General features: G+C 29.5%; 2 protein-coding genes across 2 annotated transcripts; one reads left to right on the top strand and one right to left on the bottom strand.

The window, feature by feature from the left end:
* The first annotated feature begins 4598 nt into the window (after positions 1-4598).
* Positions 4599-9114, top strand: LOC141528195 (uncharacterized). The gene is made up of 5 exons (XM_074244121.1): positions 4599-4737; positions 6749-6846; positions 7077-7293; positions 8467-8610; positions 8872-9114. Exons 1-5 carry the CDS (start codon positions 4635-4637, stop codon positions 9099-9101), a joined length of 792 nt encoding a protein of 263 aa, XP_074100222.1. The 5' UTR covers positions 4599-4634; the 3' UTR covers positions 9102-9114.
* Positions 9115-10223: 1109 nt separating this feature from the next.
* On the bottom strand, positions 10224-12522 carry LOC141528439 (uncharacterized). Its single transcript, XM_074244484.1, has 5 exons — positions 12462-12522; positions 12217-12389; positions 11937-12134; positions 11606-11839; positions 10224-10241 (listed from the first exon to the last, which is right to left on the bottom strand). The coding sequence occupies exons 1-5, from the start codon at positions 12520-12522 to the stop codon at positions 10224-10226; spliced, it is 684 nt and encodes a 227-aa protein (XP_074100585.1).
* Between the last annotated feature and the right edge of the window lie 10118 nt (positions 12523-22640).

The raw sequence follows: 22640 nt of genomic DNA, 5'->3' as shown, positions 1-22640 counted from the left end.
ATTATTATTATTATTATTATTATTATTATTATTATTATTATTATTATTATTATTATTTATTAGTTATTAGACTAACTCTAGTTTAATAATTATAAGTAGTTCAAATTAAACTATTTGCTATGGAAAATTATAATATAAATTTTTAGTATTATGATATTAATTCATTATTGTGATAGAAAATGGAAGCCGCAATTAATATAAATACTAACTTAAATGATTTATAATGTTAAACTGTCTATTTTATGTTAAATGAAAAAACAATTTTTAGTTAAAAATAATATTTTTCACATGACATCACTCAATTTTCTTCCATTTATAGATTACTTTCTCGTCAATCAGTATTAGATATTGAAATTTTTAATAGTACTGAATGAAAATTGAAAAATAAAATATATATACACATGTTACATACATAAATAACAAATTATGACCCAATTCTGTTAACTTAATATTGCCATAGGAGATGGAATTAGGATCGAGTGAAAGTATGGAAAAAGAAAATAATCAAAATAAAGAAAATTTAAATCAGAGGCAAAACAAGATCATGCCGAAAGACAATCAGGAGTTTTCAGATGGAATTTTGGCTAATGATAACAAAGGAGCAAAAGCAAACAGCTGTAAAGGTAAGGATTATGTAATATTAAAAAAAAAAAAAGTACATTACAAGAAGATTATTTCAAATTGCTTATGTGCTAGGAGAAAGGTTAGTGAGTTTACTATCCTAAGATTGTCTGAAAATATTAAACAAATCAAACTGATGAATTTTATCATAATAAAAAAAAATCATAATAAATTAACTCTTCTATTTTTATAACACATCTGAAACAGATTCAAATGTCAAGTAGTCTTTTTGAAGCTCATGTGTATTTTAATTTGTTAATCAGTTGTATGTATTTCATATAACAAAAAAAAATATACGCACGCACGCGCACATTATAACTTTATTGTAAAAATTTCGATCAAAATTATATCTTCGTAGTTTTAAAAAATGATCGATTTTTAAGACGAAAACTTAATAATAATTAAGGTAAAAGACCCCATTAGTGGCACCTTTAACCCCCATTAGTGGCACTTTTTCTTTCAATGAAAAAATGTTCTACTTGGAATAAAAACTAAAAATAAAGATTAGAAATAATATATTTATTATTGAAATTAATGATTTAATTAATTGAATAAGTACCAAAATCAAAGAAAGTGTCAGTAATGGGGTCCCCGCCACTAATGGGTCTTTTACCCTATCCTTCCAAATGTAGGTATAACAAAAAATTTATCTGAATTTTACTAATTTAGTTTCCGCGGAATTTATTAAAAAATATTATACATAACCATCTTTACTTACATTGATACTGTAATTAATTGTCATTCAAATGCAGTCCGTGATATTCATTAAAATAATCATGTGTTATAACAACAATTTTATTTTTGCGTTATTGGCACTATTAAAGATAAAAATTCTAAGCGAGTGTAAACTGTCCAAAACATTCAGGAGAGCAGTAGACCATTTAAATAAGGTATAATTATCAAATTTTTAAAATTTATGGTAGCTTTTATTGATCCAGATAAAAATAATTTAATATATTTGCATGAAAAATGTTTTTTTTTTTTTATAATTGTATATATGTATAATAGCACTCAGAATCAATTTGGCGACATAAAATGTTTAATAGTCCGTGTAATGGTCTAATCTAAGTGAAAGAAATTTACAAATAGGGTAAAAGACCCCATTAGTGACAGGGACCCCATTACTGACACTTTCTTCGATTTTGGTACTTATTCAATTAATGAAATCATTAATTTCAATAATGAATATATTATTTCTAATCTTTGAGAATTTTAGATCAAAAAAATTGTTAATTTTTATTCCAAATAAAAAATTTTTAATTGAAAGAAAAAGTGTCACTAATGCGGGTCAAAGGTGCCACTAATGGGGTCTTTTACCTTATCCGTGTTACTCATTTGATTTTAATAAATCGTTTATTCGGTGACAAAATATAATTTATAAAATTGAGATAAAAAGTATAACTTGCTCTTTATAATCATGATAACCTGCAGGTAAAGTTTTGTAATGGAATGTATAAGTGTGTATTTACCAAAATTTTTGGCAAGTATTGAGACTTCAAATTTTTAAATATTAACAAATAAATTATATACAATTATATGAGGCCATCATCATTCCTCCGCATTTAGATACAAATGTGTAGAAATCAAATGTGATTCGATCAAAATATTGTGCAATCCACGAACAATTTTTCAGATGTAACTTCGGTTTGGAACGAAAGCAATTCATATTAGCTGGAACAATTACAATGTTTCTCATATAAAAATTAATTTTGATTCTCTACTTTAGCAATCAGAGGATATGGGCGAAGAAATCGATAATGTTCTTTCAGTTCCTGGCGAAGATAGCATGATCAATGAAGAACAAAATGATCATGATATTGTAATTGATGATGATACTTTACAATCAACTGTTCTCGAGCCAAAAAGTTCTCACGTTAAACGACGAAAGAAACAAAAAAAAACAAATATGAAAAAACTGAAAAAGGTAAAAATTATTAAAAAGTATAGTATTGGACTAAACTATTACACTGAGAAAAAAATACTTTTACTCAATTAACAATTTATTGGCTCAAGAACCGCGCGTTGACGATTAAATATTTTATTGTTATTAATTATTAATTTCTGAAGAGAAGAACATCAATATTTATCTTTGGATAGTAAATAAACAAAAGAATAGCTTTATTTAAATTAAGTAAAAATTATTTCTTAAAATTTCTTGAGCTAAGAATATATATTCTTGAAAATTTTCAACAACATAAATTCTTGTATCAAGAAAATTTTCTGAATAACAGTATTTTTTTTTCTCAGTGTACACCATATTTAATATATTACTAAAAATTATCGTTTCTACCAAATAAATGTAAAACTATGAATTATATATAATTATTATTAATATTTTTACTACTTTTATGTTCATCAACCATTATAATCCATTACAATATACTAATTTATTGAATCAATAAATAAGTTACATGAAAAATTGGACACTGTTATGCATTAATGTGTTAAGTGCTATGGAAATCCTATGTACTTAACACACTATTGCATAACAGAGTCCAATTAAAGCTATGTAACTGAAATTTGAGAAGAATTGCGAGTGATTTGATAATAGAAAATTAGAAATGCAATGATTAGTAAATTAGTGTCTTTTCATTAAAATTCAATTATAACACGTCATGTAATGATCTTTATAGAACTACAAAGTGAAACATATTTTATGAAATGCAGTTATCCAATTTTCAGATTAAAATAGTTTAATTTCTTATCATAATCTCATTCAATGGAAACTATATTTCATAAATACATTAACTACTTTTCATAAAACGTTTATTTGAAATTTTCTTCCATTTTTATTATTACATTTCAATTACTACTCATTTCGGAACTATTAAACAATCAAATGCTTATGAAATTAATTTTTTAATCAAATTTCTTTATTCATTAAATCTCTTAAAATAAAGAGGTGAATGAAATAAAATAACCAATGTCAAATTTTAAATTTTTCATGCGACAAAATAATTGAATCTAACAAACCACCTCCTATATCAAATGTGTATAATTTAATTTTAATATTTTAATCAATATGTATTGCATAGAGCAAGCTCAACTCTAATGAGGACAGTTCAACTAAAGTGAAAGAAGTTCAAGATGGTCTTGCATTGATGAGTGGACCGATAAATAACAAAGATAATGTTCAGCCGAGCACCGAACTTAGTCATTTATCTAAAAACGATGCGTCTACTCTTGCTTCTTCAAAATCCAAATATAAATATAAAAAATCAAAGGATAATAAAAAAAGAGCTGTAAGTAAAATAGTTGCATTTATTAGGTATTTTGTAGTTGTGAAATGTTAATTTCTTTGCGAAAATAAACGAAAGCTAAAAAAAAGAAAAAGTCAAAAGGAAAAAAAATAAAAAATGATAAAAAAATGTTTCACAGCAATCTTTACGTGCGATTGATATACAATTCGTCGAACGATAGTGATAAAGTAACACTGAAAATTTTTCACTTCTATCATCATTATTGTTACATTATAGAAGATAAATTTTTTTTTTAATTTCCATAATTATTAAGATTAAAATTTATAAAAATAAATTCAGACATATATATATATATATATATATATATATATATATATATATATATATATATATATATCTGTGATTTCATTCCATAAATCACATACACTTAGAATATTGTATGATTAGGCCGAAAAGAAATCTTATTAGTTAATTTTATGTCATACATAAAAACTTTATCTCAAAAATAATAAATAGTTGATCATGCAGGGTGTTCTTATAAATTTTAGTTTTTATGAAGTCTTAAGTTTTGAAAATTTTTCCATTATGATATTGTCAAATTTCAAGCATTAAAAATAAAAGTTCTTGTACCTTTCATTCCTTCAGTTCAAAATTTAAAACAGTTAACTTCTTACAGTTTACATGTCGGGCAGTTGTAAAGAAAATATTAATTATTTAAGATTTAGTCAGTATATTTTTACCTAGATACATTACAATTTTTTTCTTTTTTTGAACGATGAAGTTTCTACTAAACTTACCTGTCAAATAACGTCAATGGAACGAACAATATCTGACTTAGTACAGAGTTTTAACAGCTTCCGAGAGTTAGCTATGGAGAAATTAGTGGCAAATGAGGAAAATTGGCGCCAATTGAAAAGTAAGATATCATTTTTTGTTAACGAAATCTTCAGCACCTTGAAATTCATTAGAAAAATTTCGATAATCTAAGTGTACTGATAGAAGGATTTGTTTATAGTTAAAAATATTTGTTAATATTTAACATATCATTTATAAGAGACCACTTTTTAGTGATTAATAAATATTTCTTAGTATTTAAAAAGATTTATTAATATTTTATAAATGAATATCAGATTTATTAAATACAAACAAATCGTTTTAAATGCTAAGAAACATTTGTTTAATACTAAAAAGTGGTCTCTAAGAAATAATTTGTTAACTATTAACAAATATTTTTTAATACAAAAAAATCTATCTATCAGTGTATGTATGCCATTATCTTTGAACTTGCAAAATTTATCTCAAATTTATTGAAATTAAAGTAAGGTCCATAGAAGTTTTCCAGCTTAAAAAAAATATTTTCATGAACACCTAACAGTTTTATTAAGAACCACATGGAGTTATAAAAGCTCATCAGTCTATGTACCGAGTATATTGATTTTATATATTAATAGTTATCCCTTTTTCTAGGTAAATTTCATAATTCTAAAATCATATCAGACATTTAAAGCTGTGCATTGTAAAATTGAAATTCTCAAGAATTTAACAAATATAATATTATTAAATTTACCTAGCGATGGGATGATGATATAATAATATAATTCTATGATGATCACAGTTTTCTAAAACATAGAAGGTTCTTCTATTGTTTTCAATTATAGTTGAAAATTTATTTTACAACATTCATTTTATTGACATTTTTCCAGAATTTATAAAATCTATACTAAAAGCCTACATAAACGAATTCAATTTAATATCTCTAAATATATAAATATCTATACTATTTTTTCATTCAAAGATGTTCATAATTTTTTTCTTTTAGTAAATTTTTCATTTTTATAACATGTGATTTTATTAATTGTATGAGCATCAAAAAATCAAGATGTGATTTGATGCCGTAAAATCGCGAATTTTATTAATGGACAATTGCTTAATGCTTAAAACAATCAGATTAATTTACTAAAAGTTTAGGTTAAATGAGTGTCTCACACGGAAAAAAGTAAACTGTAAAATTTTCTACTTAGGATTACAGATAATTTATATAGTTTCAAACAGTACAGCGGACATCGGGGTGGCAAAAGTATAAATAATACAGAACTTAATGTAGAAAGTGTAAAAGCCACAATTTATAATTTAGTATCGAAAATAAATGATTAGTAGCTGTCACTATAGTAAATAACGACTCTGTCATCTTAAAAAATTACAGTTTGAAACCCTGAATAAAAAAAAGTATTGAGACAAAGAAAAAAGTATTGAAAAATATTGGATTGACTAAAAAACCAATTCTTTTCAATATTTTTCTCTTTGTCTCAATACTTTTTTTTTAATCAGGGAACAGTAAAAATTGCCATTTCAATATATAGTCCATATTATGAGGAGAAGGGGAACTCCGATGAGAAGAAGGGGGTCTTGCTCTGGGAGAATTTAACATTTGAAACAGTAAAAATTATACTTTTAAAATCTACATTTTACCAGTGCAAGCAGGTTAATAATTATAGTTTCATTTTTAGCGTTGCGTTTAAAATTAACCATTTTACTTCGTAAATATTGACGTTGCTTATATTAGAAATTTACTAATTTTATTTTATACTTTTTACATATCATACGATCATTTTTTAGGTACGAAATGATAAATATCAAAATGAAAATTCTTAATTATTATACTCTAACATTTTTTACATTCATATAGCGAATATTACTGTTTGAATTAGTATTTTCTTCCATTTAAAGAATAAATTGTAGCGTTTAAATGATGAATAATATAAAGTGAATAATAAAATCACGATTTTACTGTTTGAAATGGTAATTTTTAGCAGTTGATCATTACTTATTATAAATCGACTATTATGTATTATAGTTTACTTTTTTCCGTGGCACATTCGTACTATTAAGGCTTACGTTTTTTTTTTTTTTTTTTTTTAATTTTTTAGCTGCCAACGAGACATCTAAAGTATCTAAAGCTCCAATTGACGTCAATGACATTCGGCGACCACCTCCAGTCGGCTACGTTCGAGTTGACAATGACATGGTAATAAATATAAAAGTTGTATTAATATTGTAGCTGTATTAATTGTCTCAAAACTCTGAGTTGAAATATTAATGTATGTAATGAAAGCAGTATCATTTAAATTTATTACGGTAGTGGATATTCTTATCTCTCAATTATAATAATATTTAAGTACGTCAATAGTAGAAACTTGCAAAAAAATGGGACCTGATTCCTCATTGGTTTATTCTTCATAAAATTTATTGTTGTAGATCCACTTGGGGCGTGGAATCTGGTTGCCACAAGCGACCTTCAACAACGATATTTACACTGCAGGGTCATCATTGGCAATGGTGGTCAAAAATATTGCAGTGTCTGTATTTGGAGTCGAGTACTTAAAATCTCATAGTGTGAAAGGGAAGGGTTCAAACAAAACTAAGAGTATCCCACGACCAGCTATCGATCCAACAAAAGCTCTCGCCATACGAGGTAATTGATGAAGTAAACAAAAAACAAAAACATTTATCTATTGAAGATACACCAATAAAAAAAAATTGATTGAATGAAAAAGTAAAACAGTTCTATAAAATCTGATTATTAACGAATCAATTGATTTTGAAGTATTTATGCTTAGAAAAATCTGAAAAACGGTTGACCCTAAAGGCCATCCCTGTAACTTCCCGCTAATTCCATACTCAAATGCTCTAAATTGTACTTATTATATTTTTGAGCTTTCCGAACTCAAAAATATAACGTATGTGTTATTTTGAGCCCTTCAAGCTCAAAAGTCTGATATAAGTTTAATAAAACACTATTTTTTGAATTGTCAAACCCCAATAACTTTTGAATGATTGAACCGATTTTTACGCAGTTGGCAGCATTCGACGCAGTTTTTGAAGTCTCAAAAAAGATTTTTAATTGTAAATTGATCGAACGAGGAATTTCGAAGAAATTCAGAACAATCACATTTTTCGGTTTTCTTTCGACAACGGTAACTCCCGAACGAATCAACCGATTTTGACGGGACTGGTGGCAATCGACGTGGTTTTTTAAGTTTAAGAGCTAATTAGTTTTTGGAATTGATCGGTAAAGCCGTTTAGAAGTTATTTCAAAAAAACGATTTTTTGAAAATTTTATTTTTGAGATTTCTCAAAATCTAGCGAACCGAATCGATTCAAATTTTCACGAAATTTAATGGCAATGATACTCTTTGGATTGCAACCTATCTCGATCCAATCGGTCAAACCGTTCAAAAGTTATAAGAGGTTTACACACACACACACACACACACACACACACACACACACACACACACACACACACACACACACACACACACACACACACACACACACACACACACACACACACACACACACACACACACACACACACACACACACACACACACACACACACACACACACACACACACTCATACAAACATACAGCCGCACGGACACCATTGCGGGAATAGTCAGAACAGCTTCCTAGGACCTCAAAACGTTGAGATCTGATGAACACTCGATTTTCGCAAAACCGGGTAAAACCAATAACTTCCCGAATTTCAAAAAATTTTCAATTTTTCTTAGCAGGAAGTTATAAAAATAAATTTGATCGTTTTGTCATTATTAAAATTAAAAGTTTCAAATTTTTGTTTAGATATTTTCGAATATTATTTAAAAACAGAACGAAAAATGACTGGACAAGCCCTGATGAACGAAGTCGACTTATATGAGGAGTATATTCGACAGAAAATATCCGACCTCCTCCGGCCACCAAGACAAGCAAACAAAAATAATAAAAGTATTTAAAAAATTTCATTAAGATACATTTTATTATACCCTAATTAAAAATACTGATTGAAAAGAATTGAGAAGCGGTCGCTCCATGCAAACTGTATATCTATATATAGAAACAAAAGAATTGAAGTTATTGAAAAAAATTCGAATTTTATCATTTTCAATTCTTTTCTATCAATATTTTTAAACAGGGCAGTTTTGAAAACGATATCAAAATATTTTCGGGTACATTTTACATATTTTTTTTTTAATGTATTTGTTGTAGAAAGTGAAGCTAGCCAAAAAAATGTTACTCACGACAAAAATGATGTACCTGCTGCTGCTTCGGGGGACATGAATCCTGAACTCAATACAACGAATCCAACAAACAATACCCACGATAATCAATTAACCAGCTCGGAAAAATCGTCGGTAGGAGACTCGAGCTCTTCAGAAGGTTCCTCAGGATCATCTGATGAGGAATCAAAATCTGCTAGTGACGATTCCATAGAATAAGAAAAATGATCATCAAAAATACTAAACCTAGTTACTTTTTTATTCTATTTTGTAATAGATGTTGTCTTAAATAAGTTAAATAAAGTTTTTCATTAATATCATTAAACCGCAACACTGAACAAGATGACAATCTTCAATGGTAATCTCCACTAAGTAAATGCCAAGCTAATAAAAAAAAATCTGATTGAATTCGTGAATTTTTACGTAAGTTATCGTGTTTGAAACGGAAAGTTGTCTTGATTGATAGGAATTTTCTTTTAACTATTTTGATATTTTTTCTGATTCTGTTATCTTAAAATGATTTTTACTAGTGACAGAATTAATCTCCGTTAAATTATCTTTCGAATAATGCGCAAATTAATTAGACTACGTGGATGCTTCGCATCATAAGTCGTGTAAAATTTTGATAGTAATTTTTCTTCTTGTCCATCACATTATAATGTGAATATATATGTATTGATAAAGGTATTTAGTCGGTGTATATAGCGAATATTTAAGTGAGTATTATAGACTAAGAGACGTCTGAGTAATCTAGAGCAATTTTTGTATAACTTGCTACAAAATCATTTAATTTTCGAAATCTTGATAAGAGCCAAGCATATAAATTCTCAACTTTAAAAGGATCGTCTCATTAAATTCATTAGATTACAAGCCACGCCCAATCTGGAAATCCAAACACACTTTTTATCACATTCAATAAGTGTTTACAGATAGCTACCGATGAAAAAAATTGTCGAAATCCTGATAAAAGCCAAGCATATAAATTGTAAACTTTAAAAGAATCGCCTTATTAAATTCATTAAATTACAAGCTACGCCCAATCTGGAAATCCAAACACAATTCTTTTCCCATTTAATAAGTGTTTACAAATAGCTACTGATAGAAAAAATTGTCGAAATCCTGATAAAAGCCAAGCATATAAATTGTAAACTTTAAAAGAATCGCCTTATTAAATTCATTAAATTACAAGCTACGCCCAATCTGGAAATCCAAACACAATTCTTTTCCCATTTAATAAGTGTTTACAAATAGCTACTGATAGAAAAAATTGTCGAAATCCTGATAAAAGCCAGACATATGAATTATAAACTTTAGAAGAATCGCCTTGTTAAATTCATTAGATTACAAGCTACGCCCAATCTGGAAATCCAAACACAATTCTTTTCCCATTTAATAAGTGTTTACAAATAGCTACTGATAGAAAAAATTGTCGAAATCCTGATAAAAGCCAGACATATGAATTATAAACTTTAGAAGAATCGCCTTGTTAAATTCATTAGATTACAAGCTACGCCCAATCTGGAAATCCAAACACACTTCTTGTCATATTCAATTATTCAATAAATGTTGACAAATAGGTTCCGATAGAAAAAATTTTAATTTGATTATGGGAATCCTGATAAAGACTAGATGTGTAAATCATAAATTCTAAAAGGATCATCCTCTTGAAATTTGTAAAAAACACAATAGACTTTATCTGGATAGTCCCATTTATAGACATAAAAAAAACTTTGCCAATTGGCATAACTGGATATTCACATCAGAAATCATCGTACGTATACACTCCAATAGGACTTCTCCATTCCCATTGGATTATTCCACACTGTCATCGGTATTGGTATGTAACAGGAATTACTGCGACAAAAGCACAATAGATTCCGATATAATTTTTTTTTATTGGAATCTATTGGATGTTTTCAACAGGGTATTACATAAATTAATAATATTATAGATTGATCGATCATATTGTAATGAAGCCAGTTATTTCCTTAAACATGAAAAAAACTAATTAATAAATGCAAGATATAATACAGGAAAAATACAAATTAAAAGTAGCAATAAAGACACAGTAAATTCGAGCCATTTTTATGAGATCATTTGACTCGTTACACTGTTAATGAATTATTCATTCGGTTGTTCATATATTATATAGTCCAACTGATTTGCTGCATCATTATTAAAAACAATGTAATTATTACCTGGAACTGCAACTAATAAAACTTAATTTTAGATAGATATCAGGCATATTTTATAAGGTTCTTAGAGTTTTCAATACTTACCGTATCTGTAGATAGGAATATTGATAAAATTATTAATGTCTTCAATATTAATCATAACATTTCTATTTCTTAAATCTGGTGACATATGAGCAGTGAATTCAATAAAATGAGCAATATCTAGTACATTCGATTCATACATATCCCATGCTCTCTCTAATACTTCAGCTCTAATTTAATTATTCGGCCGTGGAGTTCTTCGTATGGGGAGCGTTAGTAACAATAGCGATTCTATTTCAATTTTAGTCATATCATGAAAATCTCTTAGACTTGCTAAAAATTTCGATGTATAATGTTATTCAAATAAAATAAAGTACGTACTATTGAAGTGATAACCAAATTATTACCTGTAAATTGCCACAGTGATGGATGTAAGCCAAAGAATTTGTTTAGTCTTCGGTGATATGCTTCGGTAAAGTTATTCGTTCGATTTTTTAATTTATATACACAAAATCCATCAGGTTTAATTGTCATCAACCAGTAATCAACGAAGTAATTAAGAAAATCTTTGAAAATAAGATAAGAAGGTGTATGGATCACCAGTAACCAATTAAATGTTGGTATGATGTCAGTACTCGGTAATAATGCTAAAGCTAATAACTTCCTAAAAAATTTTCTTCCATCTTCCCAATTTTCTAATTTTTTCAGTAATCCAAGTTTTTTAGCTTTTTTCATGTTAGCCTAGTAAAATAAAAGTGCTAATAGTAATTTGTATAATAAAAATACTTCATAAACGAGTATAAAGAGACTAACTTAAGATTAAATTAATTTAACTCACCTGTATAAAATGAAAATAACATGATTCAGCTGGTGCATTTGGATACGAGAGTTTTAATGCTTTACGAAGACCACTTTCAAAGTCTGTCATGTATGATAATACGATAATATGTTGCGATAAAGATTTAAAGCGATCAATGACAGCTACATAACAATCTGTAGATTTCCTTGACATTAAACTCCAGGTAACAGGCAAAATCTAGAATAAAAAATAATATTCAACAAATCAAATTTTTCGTAAAACAAATGCTAAAATAATTTTTTTTTTTCATCGAAAATACCGAATTATTTATTGATGCCATAATTGTAAAAAATTGATAGATGTTTTTTGGCGTAGTTGGGCAAACTTTATAAGTAGCATCGATGTACAAATTGGTAGTCTGAACATTTTCTAAAAAATCAGGATCAATGAAAACCGTAGCAATAGATCCATCTCTGCCATAAACGTTGGTGACTGTTAAATTACTATTATTCGATTTATATAAGTGCTTTCAGCGATTTAGCTTCAAACGCAAGTAATATTCACCGAGAGACGTAGGAGTCGGTGGACAAATCTTCCTTTGCCACTGCTGCATGACTCTCACCATTCGACAGAATGGCAGAAGAGAGGAACCTCGGGGGTATCTAAAATATTACCGTGAAGCATAAATACAATTAGTAATTTGTGGAATAGATTATCAAAAATAAAGTTTCAACATATTTTTTTAAGTATAAAATACACACATACTTAACACTTAATTATGTGTTAACACATATATTATAAAGCATATATATATATATATATATATATATATATATATATATATATATATATATATATATATATATATATATATATATATATATATATATATTATAATATATATATAATATATTATATTAATATAATATATTATATATATATATATATATATATATATATATATATATATATATATATATATATATATATATATATATATATATATAGCCATATATAATAGCTAAATTTGTCATTAAAGACAAATTTGGGAACTGGGGGAAAATAAAGGATAAAGGGGGAAGGGGAGGACCTTTACTCAGTAGGAATTTTCGGTAACCGAAAAAGTAACTCGGACAGCCCAGACCGGGAATCGAACCCGAATCGTTTGGTTACGCGCCAAAGGCTCTTTATAAATATTTACTATTCCGTAACTCCTATTCTTTCCCGCTTCACAGCATTATTTTTCGAATTTGAAAAATGCTAACCGTCAGATGCACGGCGTGGCTTAATAGATATAGAATAAGCGAAAGTAAAAATTTAGTATAGACCGGATAGCTCAAATGGTAGAGTAGCCGACATGTCATCGGAAGGTTCTGGGTTCGAATCCCAGTCCGAGCTATTTGAATTTTTTCTCGCATATTCTATACACTCACATTAAGAATTTCCTCTCCCTAATCCTTTCTCAAACCTTTCCCACCAAAATATCCTGTTACGTGAATGTTGGAACGCTTCACGTAATGATTATCAGTAACTCCTATTCTTTCCCGCTTCACAGCATTATTTTTCGAATTTGAAAGCTTTTATATTATAATATATGTGTTATAATATATATAAATAATAAATTATTTATTATTAATTATATTAGTTAAATATATAAATAAGTTAATTATACATTATATATAATAATACTATTCATATCTTCATACTTAACACATACTTAAAATCAAAAATCAGCTTTAAATTATGATTTTGAGAATGATTATGATCTTTCAACAAAATAATTGGCGCTCCTCTGTTAAGTACACCTCGTACATAACACTTTTTACTATTTTTCAGGAGACATTTAACATATCTGCGTAAAGAAAATAATTAATTTATTATATATATTAAATAAGTAATTAGGTTAATGTATTCAAAAATAAATATGATTTAAAACTATGTTGCAGCTGATTCAAGCTATACAATGAAATGACAATGAAAAGTAAAATTTATAGCTGGACACTTACATATCATTTTCATCACGTCGTTTGTAGCAATGTCCACCATCAAAGAAAAATTGTGATAGGATATTTTTTTCGCTCCGAAACTGAAATAATTTTTCCATACTTGATGAATGATTGAATCACTTGAATCACGGAGACACAGCAACTAAATTAATAGAAAAGTATTAACTAAATTTTTTTTATTAAAAAATACATATAATTATGAGGGCAGCAGATATTTTAACGTCGTTTATCTTTCTTTAACAATTAAATTTGTACTAACTAAATTTTTTTTATAATTTACATTTAAGTTTTGTTTGTTATTCCTGCATGTATTTTTTTTTTATAAATTTTTTTATTGTGAAACCTCAAAAATTGTTAGATAATATTTATTTAAGAAAATAAATTTAGCACATATTTAATAATTTTTAGAATTTTTTTTTTTTTTAATAAATTATGGCAAAAAAAATTTTTTTTTTTTAATTGAGATCCCATACGAAGTCACCGATGCTCGGAAAAAACCGATGATCGGCCAAGACTAGGCTACTTATGCTAGGCCGAGCATCGGTACTCTATCATCGCCCTATGGCTGGTACACCATTGGCCACCGATCGATGCTCTTACTAACAACCTACGATCATCAGCCTATCCTTGGCCGATGATGTGATGAATTTACTTCTTGCAGAACTTATAACAAATACATTCAGCAGAACTTATAAAAAATAAATGCAAAAATTTTATGTAAATTACAAAAATTTTATTTTTATTAACAAATATATTGACTGAATTACTTTTCAAGTAAAAAACTCATACCCATGCACAGTAAAAAATTTTGCGTCATTGCGTCAAAAAATTTTTATGTTCAATATTTAACACTTTTATGTTGATTTAACATAATAATTGTTAAATTTACACATAAAAATGTTAAATTTACACATAAAAGTGTTAATCATTTAACACAAAAATTTTTAACATTAAATTATTTTAAGCAATGACATAAATTTTTTACTGTGTACAGAGTATCGTTCGAAGCTAGGCTATTAATGCTTGGACAAGGATCAGCGCCTTATGATCAGCCTATGAATGGCTCATCATCGACCGCTCTACTAAGCTCATAGCAACGACAAACGGTCATCAGACGTTGCTTGGCCGATATGATAAATTTTCTGCTATGCATCTCCTCTAAATATCACATCAGCTGTTTCTTAAATTTTATTTACTGGCATTATTGAATATTTATGGAAGATAACAAACATTCTCAAACGAATAAGTTAGGTGATAAATTTACCGTTTTTATTAGAGAACATTTTTCAATTAGTTATTCATTAATTACTCATAAAAATTGAGAAAATAAAGTACCTATAAAGCGAATTATTGGTATACATTGGAATAAAATACTTGTTGATCATTTAAATAACTAAACTAAATTCTTTCTGTTAATTACGGCATGCAACGCAGTTGGTAATATTCGAGACTTCCAGACAGACGGACCAGGTTCGGTTCCCATCGCATTTTAATCTTAAAATTTTTTTCAAGGAACTTCGATAGACTCGCCGCTCCTGTGCACCCCGAGGACGAAATTAAAAATCTACATAACAATACGACTGAAAAAAATCAATAATTTTGCGATACTTCAGCCTGATTTAAAAATTATTTTTCCGTTTGAATATGCTTAGCCGATGATCAGCCGATGCTCGGTTACTATGCTCGGCCTATGCTTAGTCGCCAATCTTGGGACGATGTTAATATCCGATACCCAACCATCCTTGGCCCAATGAAAAATCCGATTCTCGGCCGATCATCAAGGATCGGGTGCCTATCATCGTCCAATGATCGACCGATCCTTATTCGTTGTATGGGATGTAAAAATTTTGAAAAATAAAAAATGCAATTTTTTAAAAATAATTTTTTTGAACAAATTTGTTTGTTAAAAAAAATTAAAAAATTCTCGAGTGACTGCTAACTTTAATGTCATTATTTATTTTAGTACCATTCGTAACAGATATCAGAAATTTTTTTGTATTTTATTTCATTTGTATTTTCATTACTACCGAAAGAATAATATAAAAAATGTACTTGGCAAATTGTTCGGATTTTTTTTTGTGCAATTAAAAAAAATTTCTTTTTCTTTTAATTATTTTCAAATATTCATAAAACTTTTTTTAAATAATAAATATCTGCATATTACTCACTTATAAATAAACACCTTATTATAAGAACTTTTAATTTTATAATAATTACCAATTATCCCGACTAGAAATTACTTCGGGAATACCCAGAGTATATATCTGGACCCTATTGGGTTCCAAGGAGGCATTCCCAATAGGGAAATTTCTATGAGGGCCCAATCAGTTCCCAATTGGGAAATCCTTAGAAATAATTCATTAATTTGTAATTAGTTTTTCCCATTTAGGCTCTGTGTGGGACCTAATTGGGAATTCCCAAAACAACAGTAAAAAATTATAACCAGTTTTTCCCAATTGGGATCTGCATTGGGCCTCAATGGGTAAACCCAAGATAAAAAGTAAAAATTTTAGTCAGTTATTCCCAATTGGGCTCTGCATTGGACCTCAATGGGAAAGCCCAAGACGAAAAGAAAAAGTTTTGTTCAGTTCCCGACTAGAAATTACTTTGGGATTACCCAGGGTATACATCTGGATCTGATTGAGTCCCGAAGAGGCATGCCCAATGGGGAAATCTCTACAAGAGCCTAATTAGCCCCAATTGGGCAATCCCAATGTAAAAGTTATAATTTTTATTAAATTTTTCCCAATAGGGTCCTGTGTGGAACTTAAGAGGGATAACCCAACGAAAAATAAAAATAAAATTGCTGTTCTCCCAAGTGAGACCTGTATGGGACCGAAGATGATTTTCTCAACGTAATGTAAATATTGCATCGATGGGTTTTCCTAACTGGGCTCGTAGTAGAACCCAATTAGGTTAACCCAAACTGTGAGTAGATACATGAAGAAATAATCTTTAAATTTAGGTAGTCGTTTATTTATATAAAAAATTAATCGCCCAAAGATGTGTGAGCTTATATTATTAGAATAAATTTGTCATAAATTAATTAGAAATAAAAATAAAAATTATTTGTTAAGAATAGAAAAGAATTAGAAAAAAATTCATCTAACATTGAAAAAAAATTTTTTTTTTTTGACACAAGAATTTTCACTTATTCCAACAAAATTAATTCCCTTGCTTCAAGAAATACATATCTAGATCTAAAAAAATTTATTTAAGTCAAGAAAATCTTGTTTTAAGAAAATTCTGCCTCTTGCTACAAAAAATTTAGTTCTTGATAGAAGTAAATTTTCATTAATATTTTTATTGATTAACATGTCAAATGGGAAGATTTTTTACTCAGCTGAATTAGGTGGCACTGTTTCCCTCAGGTATCTAAAAATCTTGATCAACGATAAAAATTTTTTGTATCAAGTATTTATGATGATTTGAATTAATAAAAAATTACTTCCACCAAGAATAAGTAGTTAGGGGCACGTATGGCGAGACACAACAAACCCCCACTCCTCGGCCACTGGCGCCAGACCTTTTCCGCTCCCCGCGGTGAGGGGGGGGGTTTCCCCGTGTGAAGGAATTCCCTTGGTAAATTTTGTACCTGAAGTTTTTCCTGTAAGTGGGTAGGGGGTTTTAGTATATGGGGTGATAAAGACGTATGTCATAAATTAGTGATGGCATGGGGTTAATGGGAAAAAGATGTAGGATGTATTTTTGAAGATCTGATGAGATTTTTTTTAAAATTGGTCGCAGCAGGGGGTGTGAGGAGGGGGTTTTGGAGAAGTGTGATGTTTCTCGAAACGAGAAAAAATTTAACTTTTATTTGTGGTCTTATTTCGAGAGAGTACATTCCGTTTTTAACTTCTAATTACGATGGATCCCAACGGTTTTAGTGACTCCTTTGAGAACGAATGGTTTGGTGAAAATGTTTTACCTGAAATTTTGCCTGATTTAAATAATTATTTGGCGGATATTGACGGTAAGTTAATATATGAATAATTACTAGGCTTTTTAAAATAATTAGGCTCGCTAAATTTTTTATTTATTTTTAATTTAATGTCATTTTTAAAAAAGGGTATCTTCCAATTGAAAATCCAGTATTGTATGATGGTAGACAAATAGAAAACGATGATGATGATCAGATTGTTACACAATGGTTAGAATCAAATGAACTTCCCAAAAATTTGCCCGTTTTAAATAAAGACCGTCTTTTGGCAGTGCAAAACGACGAAATTCAACAAAATCTCGATGAAGGTAAGTTTGAGGACGCAAAGATATTATTATAATTATTTTAGCGTTTTATTTAATAATGATTCTATTTTATAGGTAACATTCAAGTTGGTGGGGGAAACGAGCCTGCCGCAGAAGTAGAAAATAATATTGAGGAAAATGTGGTGGATAATATTAATGAAGATGTTAATATGGATCAAGGAGAAGAACCCCGTGCTCTAATTCAACTCAATTATGGAAGACAGCGACTCCCTCGATTTTTAATGGATAATTTTGATATGGAATTTCGTATTGCAGACCCACCCGCGGGTCAAAACCCTATTACTTGGACTATGAAGGCGTTTAGAGAATTATACGATTGCATCATTGATGCGGGGAGACATGGGCATAACCGTTTCACGATGAGCTTCAGTTTTGAAGGTATAGAGAATATGCCTGCGTATCAAAGATTACGACAAATTGATGGATACACGTTCGAGGATCTATGGAACCTGGTTTCACAAATTAGTCAAAGTGCCGGAGGATTCAACGTAACAAATACGTTCTATATCAAGCTGTATATCATTGACGGTATTGAAGGCAGAATGTGGACCCCTGCTGTTGATTTAATAAGACCAAATGGTGTAATTAATTTACGCAACAACGATGAATATTGTTTACCTAGAGCACTGGTAACGGCGATAGCGGGTCAAAAGAAGTTACTCAAAAAAGCATCAACAGGTCCACTGTATGACTATTATAAAATTATAAGGGATGGTAGAGGTGAAGAACAAAAAAATCGCGCAAAAGAATTGTCAAATTTTGCTGGTGTAGCGGTTCCTAATGAAGGATGTGGGCTCGAGGAAATAAAATCTTTCCAAAATTATTTAAAATACCAAGGAATGGCTATCATAGTGTACAGTTCTGAAAAAGATAATAGTGCAAAACTATACCCAATACTTTTTAATGGAACTGAACAAGTGATTGAAAGCTATGGAAGTGTGGAGATTACGCTACGAATCCTTTACTACCCACAGGTAAAGCATTTTGAGTATATATACACTGTTAAAGGTTTACAATCTGCTAGGCATTATTGTGAACAATGTTCAGTGAAGTATAAAAATCAGTACAGTCACAAAAACTGTCCATACTCTTGTACCAAATGCTATGCAAAAGGTACTTGCGATACAACTCAGCGTAAAATAACATGTATCAAATGTAATCGGTTTTTCTATGGACAACAGTGTTACAATAATCATTTAGTCAAAGGCTCGTACGGAGGAAAAGAGCAAACTGTGTGTGATAACGAACAATTTTGTTTAACCTGCCATAAAATTATATTCCCGAGAAAGGCTTTACACAGTTGTGGGAAATTTTTGTGCTCTACGTGTAAAGAACTTTGCGAAGAAGGACATTTTTGTTTCATGACACCTGTGAAGTTACCTCAACCAACTAATCAGTGCGTAAAATTTGTGTATTATGATCTTGAGACTCGCCAAGATGATAAATTTCATGGCAGTGAAAAGATGAACATTCATGTACCAAATTTATGTGTCGTTCAACAAGTGTATAATGTGTGTTGTGATATTGATGACCTCGAGTTGGGTACCACCAGACCTTGGTGTAATAATTGTAGGGTTTGTGAAACAATTTTTCATGGTGAAGACTGTGTAGAAAAATTTGTGGACTATATCTTAGAAATAAGTAAACCTAAGACTTGTAAAAAAGTGGTATGTATAGCACACAACGCTAAAGGTTTTGATGCACAGTTTATCCTCACGGAGTTGTTTAATAGACAGTTAAGTGATATTGATACGATCATAACCGGTACTAGTGTCACCTTAATTGAACTTAACAGTAAAAAAATTAAATTTATTGATAGTCTGAATTTCATTTCGGCACCATTGTCAGCTCTACCCAAATCATTTGGCTTCGAAGATAAAATGCGGAAAGGTTATTTTCCTCATTTTTTCAACAGCAGAGCCAATCAAGATTACATCGGTGTAATGCCGGACAAGCAGTTCTACGGCTTCAACTCTATGTCTGAGAAATCTACACCTCCAAAGAAGTCGGAAAAGCAAGAATTTCTCGAATGGTATGAAAATAGAGTAAAGACAAATAATAATTTTAATTTTAAGACGTCCGTAAAGTTAGAAAGGTGAAGTCGGCAGAATCACTCGTTTCATATCTCAAAATTTAGTGCTCATTTAGTAACTCTTTTCAATTTTACCAATACCGATTTTAAAGTCATCTTCCAGCTCTATGATTGCTCGTATCGTTATGTCAGCAGTTATCTATACTTAAAAATTGAAAAAATGTTTTTTTGAAAAATCTGTTTGCTTGTACAGGCAGCACTAATTGAGCACTAAATTATTAGCTGATGTGCTTCTCGCTCCAACTACATCATAGCATGGTCACGAATGGTACACTGCTAGCTTAATGAAAAGTTAGCAGTGTTCTCATTTTTAGTCCCCCTATCACAGCACCAAATATCTGTTATCAGCACTAAATTAGCACTAAATGAGCACTAAATTTTGAGATATGAAACCAGTGATTCTGCCGACTTCACCTTTCTAACTTTACGGACGTAATTTTAAGGAGGAAATTCTCCATTATTGTAAATTAGATGTAAGTATTTTACGATTAGCATGTAGTAAATTTAGGAAGCTTATTCTTGACTGTGGTAATGTATGTCCTTTTACGGAATGTATAACAATCGCTTCAACATGTATGTTGTTTTACAGGCGAAATTATTTAAAGGAGAAGCAGATTGGTATTTTACCACGGTCAGGATATAGGTTAGCAGATAATCAATCACGGGTTGCTATTGAGTGGTTGACATGGTTAGAACATAGTCAAAATATTAAAATAATTCATGCGTTACGGGGCCGCGAAGTAATAATACCTGGTGGAATTAAACTCGATGGTTACAGAGAGGCTGAAGACGGACAAAAGTTTGCATATCAGTTTCATGGTTGTTTTTGGCATGGTTGTCCGAAATTTTATAAATCAAACAGATCTCAACCAACATTTAACAATAAAAAAAAAAATATTAAACATAGTAGTCATAATATTAGGTATGAAAATACCCAAATACAAGCTCAAAAAATTAAGAGTGGTGACTATAATTTGATTGAGATCTGGGAATGTGAATTTAATCATGAAAAAAAAAAACAATCCTGATCTGCAGGCCTTTCTCGCGTCTTCTGAAGTTATTTCGATTCAGCCACTTAACCCTAGAGATGCATTTTTTGGTGGACGTACAGGTAATGCGAAAACGTACTATGATGTGAAACAAGATAATAATGGTAGAGATATTGAAAAAATCAAGTATGTGGACGTATGTTCCTTATATCCATGGGTCTTAAAAAGAGGTTATTTTCCGATAGGTCATCCAACGGTTTATGTTGGAAAAGAGTGTAATACCCTTTGTGTCAATAATGATATTTCAAAGGTAGAGGGATAAATTAAATGTAGAGTTTTACCTCCTCGTAATTTATTTCACCCAGTACTTCCTTATAGAGCTCATGGAAAATTATTTTTTCCTCTATGTAAAACATGTTGTGATAATTTAGTCCAAGAGGACTGTTATCACAATTGAGCGTCAGAGAGGGAACGACACTAGTCACAAAAATTAAGGGATATAAAAAAAATTCCAAATTTTTTGGTGATTTTCAGCGAGCTGTAACTCCGAGGAAAATGATCGCACAGAAAAAAAAAAAAGCAAATTGTAGCTCCAAGTGTCTAGTTTTTAGATATGACCATGAAAATTTTTTGTCATCGTCAGGTCTGGAGAAATCCTAAGAATACTACTGAAAAAAAATTTTTCGAAATTTTTTTTCGTCTTAAAAAAGGTCTACGGGCTTCAAAAAAATTTTTTCGATTGTTTCGTTTAAAAGCTCTTTTAGTAAATTTAATACCCTTTAATTTGACGTAATCAAAAAGCCTGTACGATAATTTGCCGCGGAGTTATCGTCAATCAAAGCAAAAAGGTTTTTTTTTACTTTGGAAATCAATAACTCTGGAAATAATGACCGTATAGGAAATCAAAGGAGGGTTTTGAAAACTACACAATATTCTCTATAACAGAACGTAAACCGCTTTTGAAGAAAAAATTTTTTTTGAATTGAAAACTCGGACTGAAAAAAGACAAAAATTCGCATAATTAAGGATATTTGGATAACTTGGTATAACTTTGGATAAAATGGATGAACGAAGGATATCGTTGGTAATTTTTTAACTTCAAAGTGTCCCCTAAAATCCCTTAGAAATTCAAAGCGCTGCGATTTTTTGTTCATAGTGTCCAGAAGCTTCAAATTCTGTGTTTTCGCAAAAATCACCATTATGAGCCATTTTGTGATTTTTATTCATTTTTCCATTGAAAAAAAATTTTTTTTTTCAAAATTCTTTATTTTTTCGATCAAAGAGATTGATTTTTCAAGAAATTTGAAAAAAAAAAAATTTCAATTTTTTTCGAAAATTTTTTTCGAAATTTTTTTATCAAAAATTTTTTTTTAATTTTTTTTTATCGTCT

Source organism: Cotesia typhae, unplaced genomic scaffold, assembly GCF_013202065.1.
Source record: "Cotesia typhae breed Kobodo isofemale line unplaced genomic scaffold, CoteBio_Ctyphae contig_43, whole genome shotgun sequence".
Taxonomy (NCBI): domain Eukaryota; kingdom Metazoa; phylum Arthropoda; class Insecta; order Hymenoptera; family Braconidae; genus Cotesia; species Cotesia typhae.
Note: the sequence above shows the minus strand (reverse complement) of the source record. Positions and strands in the feature narration are given on the sequence as shown.